General features: G+C 39.9%; 1 protein-coding gene across 1 annotated transcript in view; it reads left to right on the forward strand.

Moving 5' to 3' along the window:
* Nucleotides 1-13,653, forward strand: part of CNTN4 (contactin 4) — a 1,263,733-nt gene that overhangs the window by 988,613 nt on the left and 261,467 nt on the right. The window contains exons 10-11 of the mRNA XM_045290662.1: nt 3,435-3,537; nt 10,284-10,468. Of these exons, the coding sequence (XP_045146597.1) occupies nt 3,435-3,537; nt 10,284-10,468 (288 nt within the window). The remainder of the gene's footprint in view (nt 1-3,434; nt 3,538-10,283; nt 10,469-13,653) is intronic.

Below are 13,653 nucleotides of genomic sequence, written 5' to 3' on the forward strand. Positions count from 1 at the left end.
CACCCTTAGTGTTTTGCCTTGGTGTGGTGGGGTCAGACGGTATGCAATTCCCACACTGTGTCTCCAGTGTTGTCCCCTGTAGGATATGGGTCAGTGAGGGATGTAGGATATGGGTCAGTGAGGGATGTTGTGTCTCCTAGTGGGGCCGGCCATATGGTCCTCTCTGTGCATTGACTGCTCTGAGCAGGGATATCGTCCTCAAGGTTTGGTGGGCCAGGATGTGCTACACTCTCTCTTCCTCCACCTTCATTTGTTCCCATGTGCTCTGATTAAACATGTCCCTCTCCTTGAGCTGTAGCTTCAGTGCTGTCCTCTCAAGTAAATTCTTCTGGGAGGACAGACAGCTGTCCATGTATTTGGTATTGGGGCTGGCCTGCACCCTTACTTCTAAGGAGCATTCTAGCTATACATCTTCCAAGACAAATTTGTTTTTTCCTTTGGCAGTCCATGAATATTCTTTGGGAGCATCATAATTCAAATACATTGATTCTTCTGTCTTCATTATTCAATGTCCAACTTTCACATGCATATGAGAAAACTGAAAATACAATGTGCACCTTAGTCTTTAAAGTCACATGCTTGCTTTTTAACACTTGAAAGAGGTCTTGTGCAGCAGATTTACCCAATGCGCTGTGTTGTTTGATCTCTTCACTGCTGCTTCCATTAGCATTGATTGTGGATCCAAGCAATATAAACTCTGTGATCGTGTGTGTGTGTGTGTGTGTGTGTGTGTGTGTTGCTAGCTGCCATCACGTTAGTCCTGACTCGTTGAAAACCAGCTCAAACCTATGTGCAACAGAATGAAACACTCCAATCCTGCACCATCCTAACAATCATTTCCATATTTGAACCCATTATTATAGCCCATTGTCAATTTATTTAATTGAGGGTCTTCTTTTCATTCACTTTCTATTTTATGAAGCAAGGATCAAGTCCATCTTGATAGCATATCCAAGTACATGAGATGAAGAGTCGGCATCTTTGCTTAGAAGAAGAATTCTAGCTGTACTTCTTCATTTGTTTGTTTGTTCTTCTTCGTTTGTTCCTCTAGCAGTGTATGGTATATGAATATACTTCACCAACATGATAATTCTAGTGCATCCATTCTTCTTTGAACTTTGGTCTTCTTCACTTTGATGCACTGTGGTGACTTGTGTTGCTGTTATACTAGAAGCTCTACCAGCAGTATTTCAAGGTCCAGTAGGAACACCCAAGGTGCTCACATTTCTTCCAGTCTAAGAGAGACTAGGTAGAAGTATCTCTTCTGAAATAATGGCTAGTGAAAACCTTGTGAATAGCATTTATCATATAAATATATAGAGAGAGATTTTTGAGGAATTTGCTCATAAAATTTTTAGGATTAAAAAAAAATTAGGATTGGTAAAATCCATGGGCCTGCCAATAGACTGAAATTCGCAGTAGTAGTTTTATGTCCAAAAATTAATCAGATGATAGGACAAAGGAATTCTAGAAGGATATCTATATATAAGTCTGGGAGCAAAATCTTCCCTCCAAAAGTTTCCAGTTTTGCTTTAAAAATTTCCAAGGTATGAAAAGCCCAACACACATTATGGAAGGTAATCTGCTTTACATAGGTCTATTAATTTAATCACAGGTGATTATTATAGCACCTAAACTAGTGTGTGATTCATCTCTTTGAACAAACAGCTGAACACCATAGCCCAGCCAAGTTTGCATGTTTACCATCATACTAGCTATGGAGTCCCTCTGTAGAAAAGCATACAATCTTATTAAATCTAAGATTAATAATGTTCAAATAAACTATTTCAGGGGTCTCTTCCAGACTCAATACACCATGTGATCCAATGGGTTTTGGGGGGTGTCTTTGAATATACCTCATAACAAACATGCATTACTGAGACATGGATTTTTTTTGGCCCCCCAGGTTGAGGCCCTCCCTGCTGTTTCTCAAACCCTGAAACCACAGAAGAGTAGGGTCGCCTTCTGTGCAACTTGGTTCTCTTTGTTAAGGCAGATGTCCCCATCCATCCCTTAGTTTAAACTTTGTATTCGGGACCTCTTCATCTCACGTACTTTGAACGTGTATCAGGAGAAACCAGTCTTTGAAAAGGCACATCATGGTTGGTAAGCCAGAGGGACCGTCAAATTGAGGAAGACCTTCACTGAGATCAGTCCATCCAGTCTGCCACAACAGTCTCAAACTTAGGAACGGTTGTGAGGATGGAGGCGGAATACTGTGTTTTGTCCTGTTGTACATCGGGTTTCCATGAATGGGAACCACTTCAATGACACCTAACAACAACAACAGCTTTCAGAACCCTTGGCCTCTTTCCTGTGCCTATAGGGAGCCTAAAGAGAGATGATTGGGAGCATCCTATTGATTTTTAGTATACTTGATCATTCTAAACTGACAGTAGCACAGATGAATTCAAGAGAGTGGAAAAGTAACCACAAATTGAAGAAGATGTGTGTATGGATTGGGATAACAGTTGTATGAGCCCCTAATAAAATGTTAAAAAAAACAAAACAAAAAAACAAAAAAAACAATTAGGATGGTAAGATATGGTGTCATGAATGTATTGATACGTTTCTGCAGGCCTGCGACTGGAAAAACTAAGCAGGTAAAAGTTCACCACTACCAACCACTCTGAAAGGGATCTCATTAGAATATTCTGGGTAGTGTGGGAGAAAAATATGGGGGGACAACCCAAAAGCATAAACAACACCATGCCTACTGGTTGGACAGCGACTCTGACAATGAACTCACCCCCATGTTAGAATGATCATGCATGTAAGATAAAAGAGCAGCATTCATGCCAGCACAAAGTACAGAGGTTAGAAAAGAAGGAAGAATGGAAACATGAAAGACGGAGGAAACAGGATCAATGATGGCACACCGAGGGCACTACAGTGGCTACATTGAAACAAATATAGAAATATAGGTACTGGATTCTACCTTGAACATTTGATTAATTCACACTGACCTTGGAAGTGAAAGACAAAGTGAAAGCTATGGCCACAAATTTAATTTTCAGATATCTTTTTCCCTTAGATACACATGCCAAAGCAAATATTTTTAAAAATTAATTTTAAGTATTTTCAGTATTTCTCAATTGAGGTTCCAGAAAGATAATTCACTTGATTCTTTTTGTGATGAGGACTGCATCTTCCCACTACCCCCAAAGAGCACCTGAAAACATAATGCTTCAGACGTGAGCTTGTAGGTATGGAGAATTTAATTCTCGGCAGATGGTGTGAATCTGTGATACAAATTTTCCTCTAGCAGTAACTGGGAGAAGAGCCACAATTCATGGCTGCCAGAGATAGGGGCTTGTTTTAATTACAAATTAATTGTGCACATAATGATGTATAGGAGCATCCTCCATGAACAGAAAAACACTTGTGTGTGGTTGAAAAGAGTCTCCAAGACTTAGCCTTTTGTTTATTCACAGGGGTGATGGGCGAATATGAGCCAAAAATAGAAGTGCAATTCCCAGAGACGGTGCCGACTGCCAAAGGAGCGACAGTGAGGCTGGAATGCTTTGCCTTGGGAAAGTAAGTTCTGCTTTCCTTCTCCTCCTCCCCCTTCCCCCACCCCCCTCCAGCTTGGGCAGGTGTAGAATTTTCTTTGCATGGTACACAATGCTCATTCAGCGGTGATGGAAAAACAAGTCCAGTCGTTCTTTTTGAAATTCCGTGTGTGCATCTTTGTCTCTGCCCTCTCACAAAGCGAGAGGGCCGTGATTGCCGTAGGAGGATTAGCCTGCCACAACTGACATGGCCACAAAGCAGAGAAGAATGGGCAATTGTGAAAAGGCATTTTCTTCTATTACTATGACCTGGAATAGGTACGCAGTCTAACCCAAAATGACAAAAAACAATAGCCTTCGTTTGAGGTTCAGTCAAAGTATTTGGAAAACTATGGGCTTCAATTTTGCCCCACGTTTACAGGTGATGCATAGAACTTTGCTTGAATTTCTTTTTAAAACTTTTGTCTGTTCTCCCCCACTTTAGATTTTCTTGTGCTTCAGTGAGAGGTAGGGAAAACCTAATCTAGTCTACAGGAGTCTGGATTTTCCAGTCACCCAAACATTGCCCCAACTTTATTATTCTGTGGGTGGATCAACCTTAGATAAATCTAGTTGGGAGTAAATATTTTTTCATAGAGAATCTATTGGAGTGCATAAGAAGATAAAATGCACATTGATTGGGGCATTTTATTTGACAGTAACCAGCAGAAAGGGTTGACATAAATAACATAAACAATCATTTAAAATAAGTATGTTTAGATTGTGTATGAATTTTTGGAAAAAATGTAATTGTTTCGTTGTTCTGAGAGTAAACACAACAGAACATGTACCAATTCGATAAATTTTACATTTACAGTTCAGGGGTATTAATTATATTCCTTGAACTGTGCAACCATTTTCACCCTCCTTTGTTGAGTTGTTCCTTCTTTGTTAATGTGATCTCTACCCCTTCAGTTCCTTATCGAACAGCTCTAGTTGCTATTTGATCCCATATATATAGTTCTTAAAATAGCACAGTGCCACAATGCTCAAGGCAGACATACTAACTAAGATGAAGTACTTTTTTTTTTTTTTAAGAATTTTTATTTTAAATTTAAAGTTAAAGATGATAATAGAATTGAAAACAGAAATACACACGTGCACAATTCCACTTTTCAGGAAGCACAGAACAATCTAGAAAGAAATTCAACAAAAATACAGGCAATCCGTCTAAATGCCACCACACCAGTGGCCGGCATCCAGATGGGCCAGTAGGAACTTCCTCTAGGACCGAGCATCCCAGCCGCCGAGACCTCCTGAGCCGGTAGACAGCACCAACCCATAACAGGTTTCTTGTCCCGGACAACTTCTTAGCTTCCCCTGCCCCTAGTTTTGCTCATTCTGTGCCCTGCCATCTCTAGGGTTCTCTTGTCTTATATTTCCTTTCCTTTCTCTTGTTTTAAGGAGCCCTGGTGTTAAAATGGGCTGAGCATTGCGCTATAACCTTGCAGCAGGTCTTCTTGGCCCTGTGGAGTCTCTACAACTCAGAATCAAATTTGTGGAATGAGTTTGGGTTGGGTTTCGCGCGCGCTGTGTGAGTGTGTGTGTGTGTGTGTGTGTGTGTGTGTGTGTGTGTATGTGTGTGTGTGTGTGTGTTCTGGCTTCCTTTTCCCCCCCTTTTTTCTTTCTTTTCTTCTACTTCTATTCTTTTTTCTTCCCTCTTTTACTTTATTTTACTCTCTAGCCCTCATTTTTCTTTTGTTTTACTTTCTTCCTCTTTTATCTTTTTCTTTCTTGGACTTTTCTTTTCCCTTATTTTTAATTGTTATTTCTTCTTGTCATTGTTTGGATGCTTCCCCTCTCTTGATTTTTGCTTTGTTTGTTTTTATTATTTTTACATTTGTTTTGGTGAGTGTGTTGTGAGACAGAAGGTGTTCTTCGATTTTCTTTTGTGTATTTTATTTTTCTTTGCCTCAGCATTCAGGAGATGGTAATCATGCCCACACAGCTCAGCCACACCCACAACTCTTATAAACCCACCCACTAGATGAGTGCCCCCACCTGCTCCTGCACCACCTTATAAACAATGACCCAAACTTCAGACTCACTGCCATCGAGTCCATGCTGACTCACAGTGAGACTGTAACTGTTCACGGGAGTAGAAAACCCAGTCTTTGTCCCGCTGAGCTACTGGTGTTTTCGAACTACTGACCATGAGGATTGCAGTCCAGCTCACCACCACTACACCACCAGAGTTCAACACATCAGGATGACCTGTCCTAAGTCCATATATTCTCCTGTGTCTGAATGTGCCTGGGGCAAGAAGAATGATTCTTAGCTTACCCTTGTAACAGTAAGTAATCTAATCTCTTATACTTTTTGTGTTTTGCAGCAACCATAAATGAAAGATTTTCCTTTTGTTCATTCTGGTTTTTTAGGTGTAATAAAAGGCTTATATTGGTTCCCATGTTTTCAAACCATGGCAACATAAGCTATCTTTACTTTGATGCAGAACAACACAATAGTAATATTTTTATATTTCAAAAACATATGTAGCCACATTAAAGAGATCGTGATATCAGTTCAGGACTAAGCACTGTACAATCCTTAAAAGTCAAGTTCTAAAAAGCAACATGTAAGACATAAGAAATTACCATGATATATTGCTAAAAAAATAAAAGCACTTTACCAAGTCAGTACGATATTTTCTAATTTAATGTATGGACAGCAATGTTGTGAGTTGCATTAAATTGAGAGGACTGATGAAGAAACTGCTTCGCAAGGTTTGCAAGGCTGCACCCTTGCAGAAGCGAATGATTGCTCCTATCTGTTGAGGGCTCCTCGGCAGGTTTCAACAACCAATCTTTTGGCTCGTAGTCAGACACTTAACCATTTTTGTCACAGGTGAAGATTTTTATCTGTGTGTATATGTGTCTGTGTGTGTGCGTGTGTGTGTGTGACATCCCTGGGTGGTACAAATGATGTGTGCGTTCATCAGATAACTGAAAAGTGATAGGTTAAAGTCTACCTGTAGGCAACTCAGAACAAATTCCTGTGATCTACTTCTGAACATTCAGCCTCTCAGAAGCCTACTCTTACACATATGGGGCTCCTGCCATGAGTTAGGATTGAAATGGCAGAGTGGTGGTAGTGCTGTGGGATAAATGTTACATTGTTAAGTACAAAATAGTCATTTCCTCTAGTTCCTAAATGCTTCCTCCCCCTCCCCACTATCATGATCCGAATTATACCTTGCAAGTCTGGCTAGACCAGAGGCTGTACACTGGTACAGATAGGAACTGGAAACACAGGGAATCCAGGGTGGATGATCCCTTCAGGATTAGTGGTGTGAGTGGCGATACTGGGAGGGCGGAGGGAGGGTGGGTTGGAAAGGGGGAACTGATTACAAGGATCTACATGTGACCGCCTCCCTGGGGGACGGAAAACAGAAAAGTGGGTGAAGGGAGATGTTTGAGAGGGCAAGATGTGACAAAATAATAATTTATAAATGATTAAGGGCTCATGAGGGAGGGAGGAGCGGGGAGGGAAGGGGAAAAAATGAGGACCTGATACCAGGGGCTTAAGTGGAAAGCAGTGTTTTGAGAATGGTGAGGACAATGAATGTACAAATGTGCTTTACATAATTGATGTATGTATGGATTGTGATAAGAGTTGTATGAGCCCCTAATAAAATGATTTTTTTAAAAATAGTCATTTCAAACCCACAAGCTCCTCTATAGGAAAAGCATGAGGCTGTTTGCTCCCATACAGATTTCTCGTCTCAGCAGCCCTATACAGAGTCACTACGCGTTGGTCTTGGCTCAATGGCAATGGTTATAGTTTTTTGGTTGGAAACTGTGAATAATTTGTTTATCTGTATATAAGCATACATCTTGTTTATCTGGACACACATGTATCTGTACACTGTAAAAAAAATCCTACTAGAAAGAAAGTACTATAATTTTTTACTAATTATTTCTGGATGGCTGGACTAGATACTTTATATATTTATTTAGATGTTTTTTAATGTTTCTGATCTTTTCCTCCCCTTTGACAATTTTTAATAATATTGTGTTGTCTCTCCAATAAAGGTTTAAACAGTAGTTGAATTTCAACAATTTCTACACAAGTTGTTCAGTGACATTGGCTACAATCTTCACAATGTGGGAACGTTCTCATTTTTGCAATTCTGTTTTTCCCATTTTATATTATTTATTTTTTGCTTTTGTGAGGAGAAAAACATTACATTTTAAAATTCACAAAACCCATTAATAATAAATGGTTCTCATTGTTAGCTGTTAAATGTATTATTGATAATAAGATATTTATTATGATTAAAATAATACATCATTTTAATCAAGGAAAGATTTCTACCCAAATCAAACTGTGTTTCTTTAATGGAGACCATTGATTGAACACAATGTTAAAAAAGGCTTTGTAGGTCAAACTCGTCACTTGAGAGTTTAAAATGACATTGGCATTGCTTAATGCCTCAACTGAACAAGGTTTATGCGGACTTGGTCACGAAAAGTGGTTTTTCACAAAGCATGTAACTCAAAAAGGAAAATCTAATCTGCCTCTTGGAGAAAGTGGCCAGGGAAAAGGTGAGAGCGGGTAACTTGAGTCCTGGTTTAGGAAACTCTGCAAGGTGACACCTTGAAATTTTCAGGAGAAAAGGCGTTGTTCACACTCAAAGGGGGCTATGAATTAAACTCCATTCACACTGCTTGAATGGCACTAGAATAAAAACAAAAAGCCTAAATTGGGCTCCTTCATCTACACAGAAATATTTGGGTGTGCTCATCCAGCTGCTGAAACACAGCATCATCTCCCACTTCAGAGCAGACCGGCTATGTCTCAGCTACAGTTATTTTTAAAGGCACATATGTAGAGAAGTGTATGTCTCATCAAATGTAAAGACACCCACAATGAACTTTTGATGGGCCTACCCCCTCTTTTTTTTTCATTTTGAGTGTCTAGGGAATTTAAATTCTTTTAAAACAACTACTGCATACTTGATGACTTTAATATTTTAAATACTATCTCAAGTTTTCCTGAGAAGATTATCAAGTCTTTAGTCTAATTACTTCTCTGTGTGTGTGTTTTTGTGGGGAAAAAAAAGTAAATAATTATATCTCCTGCTAGGAAGCTGTGATCTTAAAAGTAGAGGTTACCTAAGTGAGCCATTGATTTGTAGACTGAATGATACCCTCCTTACACTTTCAGATGTGCTAAATGTCATGGCTGTAGGACCGCAGATGCCTTGAGAGTACACAAAGACCCTCATAGATTGCTTCCTCATTTATCTGAATATTTTAAGTAGAGTTTTCCTAAATCAAGTTGGGTGGGCTTCCAGTTTCCAACCTTTGTAGTGGATTGCTATAAATTGATAAGTTGCCCAATGAAACATGTAGCAACAAGGAGGAGAATATATTGCCCAAAATAATATACTGAAAGCAAGCAAGAAAACCCTTACCTCTGTCTCAGCACATAAGCTGGGTCTCCCCGATATTTAGAGTTTATTAACTCTCCCATTTATTAATTATTTGCCTATTGCTCAAAGGAGACTTTCGCTGTTGAAAAGATGTATGCCAATATACTGATGATGTTATCTATGGCTGCATAATACATTTAGCATCATGTAGCAACCACGGCTTCCCTGTCTCTCACAACTCGGTGCGTCAGACGTTTGCACAGGGCTTGCAACTGGATGATTCTTCTGCTCTGGGTGGCATCAGGCTAGGCCTCTCAGTGATATTCAGGGAGCTGATGAGTTGGTCTGGAAAGTCCAGAAGAATTGCACTGGCATTTCTGGTGCCTGGGCATGCTAGAAGGCCAGTTCCCTGGGATTATCAACTAGAGAGCCTTATGAGGCTTCTCTCCCACATGTCTGTCTCTGGTAGAAAGCCTTCTTAATACCTGGGCTTGCAAACTGGCACAATGCTAAACCAAGAGAAAAACCAACCCATTGCCACCAAGTTGATTCCAACGCCTAGAGATGGCATGTTACATAATATAAAAGGGTTCCATAGGGCAGTGATCTTTACCAGAGCAGAACACAGCACCATCACTCAGTGGGCTCAAACCGGCTGCCTTTCAGTTAATAGTGCAGTGCAAACTGTTTATGTCACCGAGGACCCAACACTCCATTTTTCTGCCTTACTTCATTAGTCACGGTGGTCACAGAACTCCCCCAAATTTTTGGAGCAGGACAAAGCTTCCATCTCAATGATGGAAATGTAAAATAGCTGATGGCCAATGTATGCCAACGAACCTTTTATTTTAATATTTATTTCCAAAAGTGTACATATTAGAAAATATGACACCATACACAATCTGTTTTCAAGTCAGAGAATTTTGCATAGGAAATAGATTACATGATTTAAGGTTAATAACATGATAATACTAGAATGTGGATATAGGTAAAATCATAATAAAAGTGAGGGCATAAAGACCCCAAAAACTGCATTTCTCGGTATTTGAAGTAGTCACTCACTACTATGGCGTCAATTCTGATGCACAGTGACCCTGGAGGACAGCATGGACCTGCCCTGATTTTCAAGATTTAGTCCCATAAGTCTTTATGGGAATAAGAAAACAAAATATGTCTTTCTTCGGTGGAGCCGCTGGTGGGTTCAAACTGCTGACCTTCTGGTTAGCAACCCAGTGCAAATCACTTTGGATTGCCTAATGTAATCCCTTATATTTTACAAAGAAGATGTGAGGCGCATCGGTTTAAATAAGAACTAGCGTTTCTCTATTTCACTCACTGCTCTTTATTCTTGCTAACAGCCCAGTACCAACTATTGCCTGGCGACGAACAGATGGAAAGCCGATAGCAAGGAAAGTCCGAAGACACAAGTCCAACGGGACTCTTGAAATCCCCAACTTTCAGCAGGAGGATGCTGGGTCATATGAATGTGTGGCTGAAAACTCACGAGGGAAAAACGTAGCAAAGGGACAGTTGACTTTTTATGGTAAGTGTGTGACTCACATCAGTAGGGTGGGTGCTGCTGAAATTGTTGAGACTAAAAATAAGCTGGAAGATCAGAGATCATCAGGGTTTCATAGAGGGATTGTGTGTAAGATCACTGTGCAGACCTTTGCTTTACTATCTAATTGTCATTCTCTAAGTAATTCTGGGTGTGGAGAGTGAAGGGGAGGAGGGGGCTAGGTGGTTGACAGAGCAGTGAGGAAGAAATTAGGCTGATGTGTTTGGGGATGGTTATTACTGGAACCAGACTTACAAGAGAACCTCTTTTTCTTTCAACCTGACAGGAAACATTTTGGGTTTTCCTGCTCTTGATTTATATTTTAAAACTCTGTCCTTTTTTCATGAAGAGTTTCATTTGGGGCTAGTGTTAATCTATTCTAATAGTTCCTATTTGGTAGTGAGTTAATGTGGTATAATGAACATTTCAAAAACCACACTATCCAAATTCAGTTCTTATCAAAGTGAAGCATGACAAATCTTTCTCACCTCGAAGACTTTTTCTGTGCAGCTGCTCCTATTCCAATCAAATCATGGGCATTGATCCAAATATTATATAAATGTAAACCCTCTAGCATGTGGTCTTCAATTAAGCCTATCTTGGAAATGCTACTGAGCTAGGTTAAAATGTAATACTGATTAATATCATTTAATTTCCCTTTTGATCCATTTTCAAGTTGGTTCAGTTTTTAATATTTTCTGCTTTATTTTCAGTTGATGTTTTTCTATGTTTTGTTTAGTCATTGCTCAAGGGTTTTTGTTTGCTTGCTCGCTTGCTGTTTGCATTATGTATGATTTTCAGTATATTAAATCCAGGATAGGTATACTACCGAGGGTCATGCATGGGAGAATTGGGGGCAGGGGTGAGGTGGGGAATGGGGAGCTAACAATAATGAGGATATTTCAGGAAATGTCCTGAAAATGATTGTAGTGATGATGGCACTCTTTTTAATATGACTGAATGATTAAATTGTGATGTGTGAATTATATGCCAATAAAACTGTAAAAGAAAAGACTGAGAAATTGAGAATGTCAGATTTACCAAGAGGTGTTTTTTTTTTTTAACTATTAGAGTTTGTTTTTCCTTACCCAAGAAATAGTAATTTTGTAGATGTCTGATATGGTCAACCTGAAAACATTCAGAGTTGGTTATCTTGTTGTCAGTTGAATGCAGTGTTGTTAGGTGCCATAGCGGCCCTGTGTAGGAAACAAAGACCTCAGAAGAAAACACTGCCAGGTCCGGCACCGTCCTTGCAATTGTTGTTATTTGATGTTTCTTCGACTTTTTATTTCAGTCATTTTAATCCTAATACACAGAACTCACTGCCATCGAGTTGGTTCTGACTTACAGAGAGCCTCTGGGACCGGTAGACGGTTGATGTAGGTGTCCATGATTGTAACTACTTATGGAAGCAATGCCTGTTCCTTCTCCCACAGAGCCGCTGGTGGTTTTTAACTGCTAAACTGGCAGGTAACAGCCCCAGGCGCAGCCCACTACTTTTAATCCTGTAGTGATTATTTCAGAATGTTATTCTAGTTGCTCAACTAATTGAGTAAAAGTCAGTTTCGCTTTCATGATTTCCTTTAATTAAAATGACTGTTTTCAGACCATTGAAGAAATCTGAACTTTTCTGTCACCAGAGATGGGCATAGCTATTCAAGCACTTTCCATCTGGGCAGAGGATTTTTGTCCTGAAAGAACGAACATTCCATCGCTCTTGTTATGGGGAATAACACTTGTCCCTGGCCCCCAACCTTGCACAGTAGAGTGGTTTATTTTGCAGGGATCCTGCCCTGGAGATGGAAATCAAGTGCTAATGGTTTCTCTTTCAAATGGAGTTATCTGCAGCCTGGCTTGGGGGAAAGAGCCAAATGAAATGTGCATGCTTTCTGAGGATAACTCGGTTTTACCTCAGTTGTCAACCACCCTTGGTGTTAGAAACTTGTCACATCTATTGACTTCATAGCACTTGGCTGCTGCATGTACGTTTATTCCTTTGTTTTTACTCAGCCAGCACATCAGTGACACAGGAATTGTGGAATTGTTTTCATTGTCACAGGGGAGCTCAATTATAAATGCTACCCTCTCTTTCCCTCTCACTTTTTAGTCTCCATTGGGTTTTCCCAGTTCTGTGTTCTGCACTCCCAACTCCCTTGATCTCCAATTTAAATGCATTATCACTACAATCAGTGCGAAGATTACAAAAAGGGAGAATATCCATAGTCACTGATCCATGAAATGTCTGTCTTTGTTGACAAGTGAATTTCTTACAACTTTGTCATATGTTAGGAGTATGTATTATAACCCTGGGTTTTGTTATTCACTGAAAGCTGATGTCACTAGACGTTTCTTCCTGGGAGAAAAACATGTAAGCACCTCCGGAGTGGTTTGCCACTACATCAGGCAAAATGAAAAGAGAGTAAGCAGAGCAAAAATGTACTATGCTCCAAGCACATAGCAGGTTGCCTCACATTTTGAAGAAGACTCCAACATCTGGGATTAAGATGCTGGATCTTACAGGAGTTGGCTCTCCAGACCCCACTGGCTCCCCTCAGACCCCCTGCTGCTCCGTGTTGGGATGAATCATCCAGACATCGCCAATGCTGTGGATCGTGGGAGGCTATTTCGTATAGGTCATCCAGACCTCTAGCTGACCTTGATAGATTTGAGTTTAGAAACTTGCTTCTCTTGTGGGGTTCCAAGCTGCTGCATCCCATGCAACTTTCCACTTAAAAAAAATCTCAGGGTGTAAACTCCTGTTTCTAGCTTGAAAAAAATGGCGAAATTGTCCTTTCTTACATTAGTTCCTTTGTCAGCTGGCTGTGACTTGACTGTCCCTTCCTCTGTATTTCAGAATTATGGAACTCCCTAAGTCCAGCGATGCTTTAGGTTGACATGTGGTGCTCATTCTTAGGCTCAGGCAAAGAAATGATCCAAGTTCACGCAAGAATATTTTCACCTGACTGCATCCCCCTAATTTTTTGTTTGTTTCTTCACATATAAAATGTTTAAAAAATGCCATCTAAACATAAATTACATAAAACATTTTTTATCACCCAAAACAATAATAATGTGTGGTTTCTCATGTGGGTAATACCTCGGTTCTTGGCTTTGTATAAGAACAAATTCACTCCAAAGTCCGTTTGTAATGCAAGTGGGATTTTTTTTTT

Source organism: Echinops telfairi, unplaced genomic scaffold (genome assembly GCF_000313985.2).
Source record: "Echinops telfairi isolate 266 unplaced genomic scaffold, ASM31398v2 ScPeMD7_49;HRSCAF=173, whole genome shotgun sequence".
NCBI classification, from domain to species: domain Eukaryota; kingdom Metazoa; phylum Chordata; class Mammalia; order Afrosoricida; family Tenrecidae; genus Echinops; species Echinops telfairi.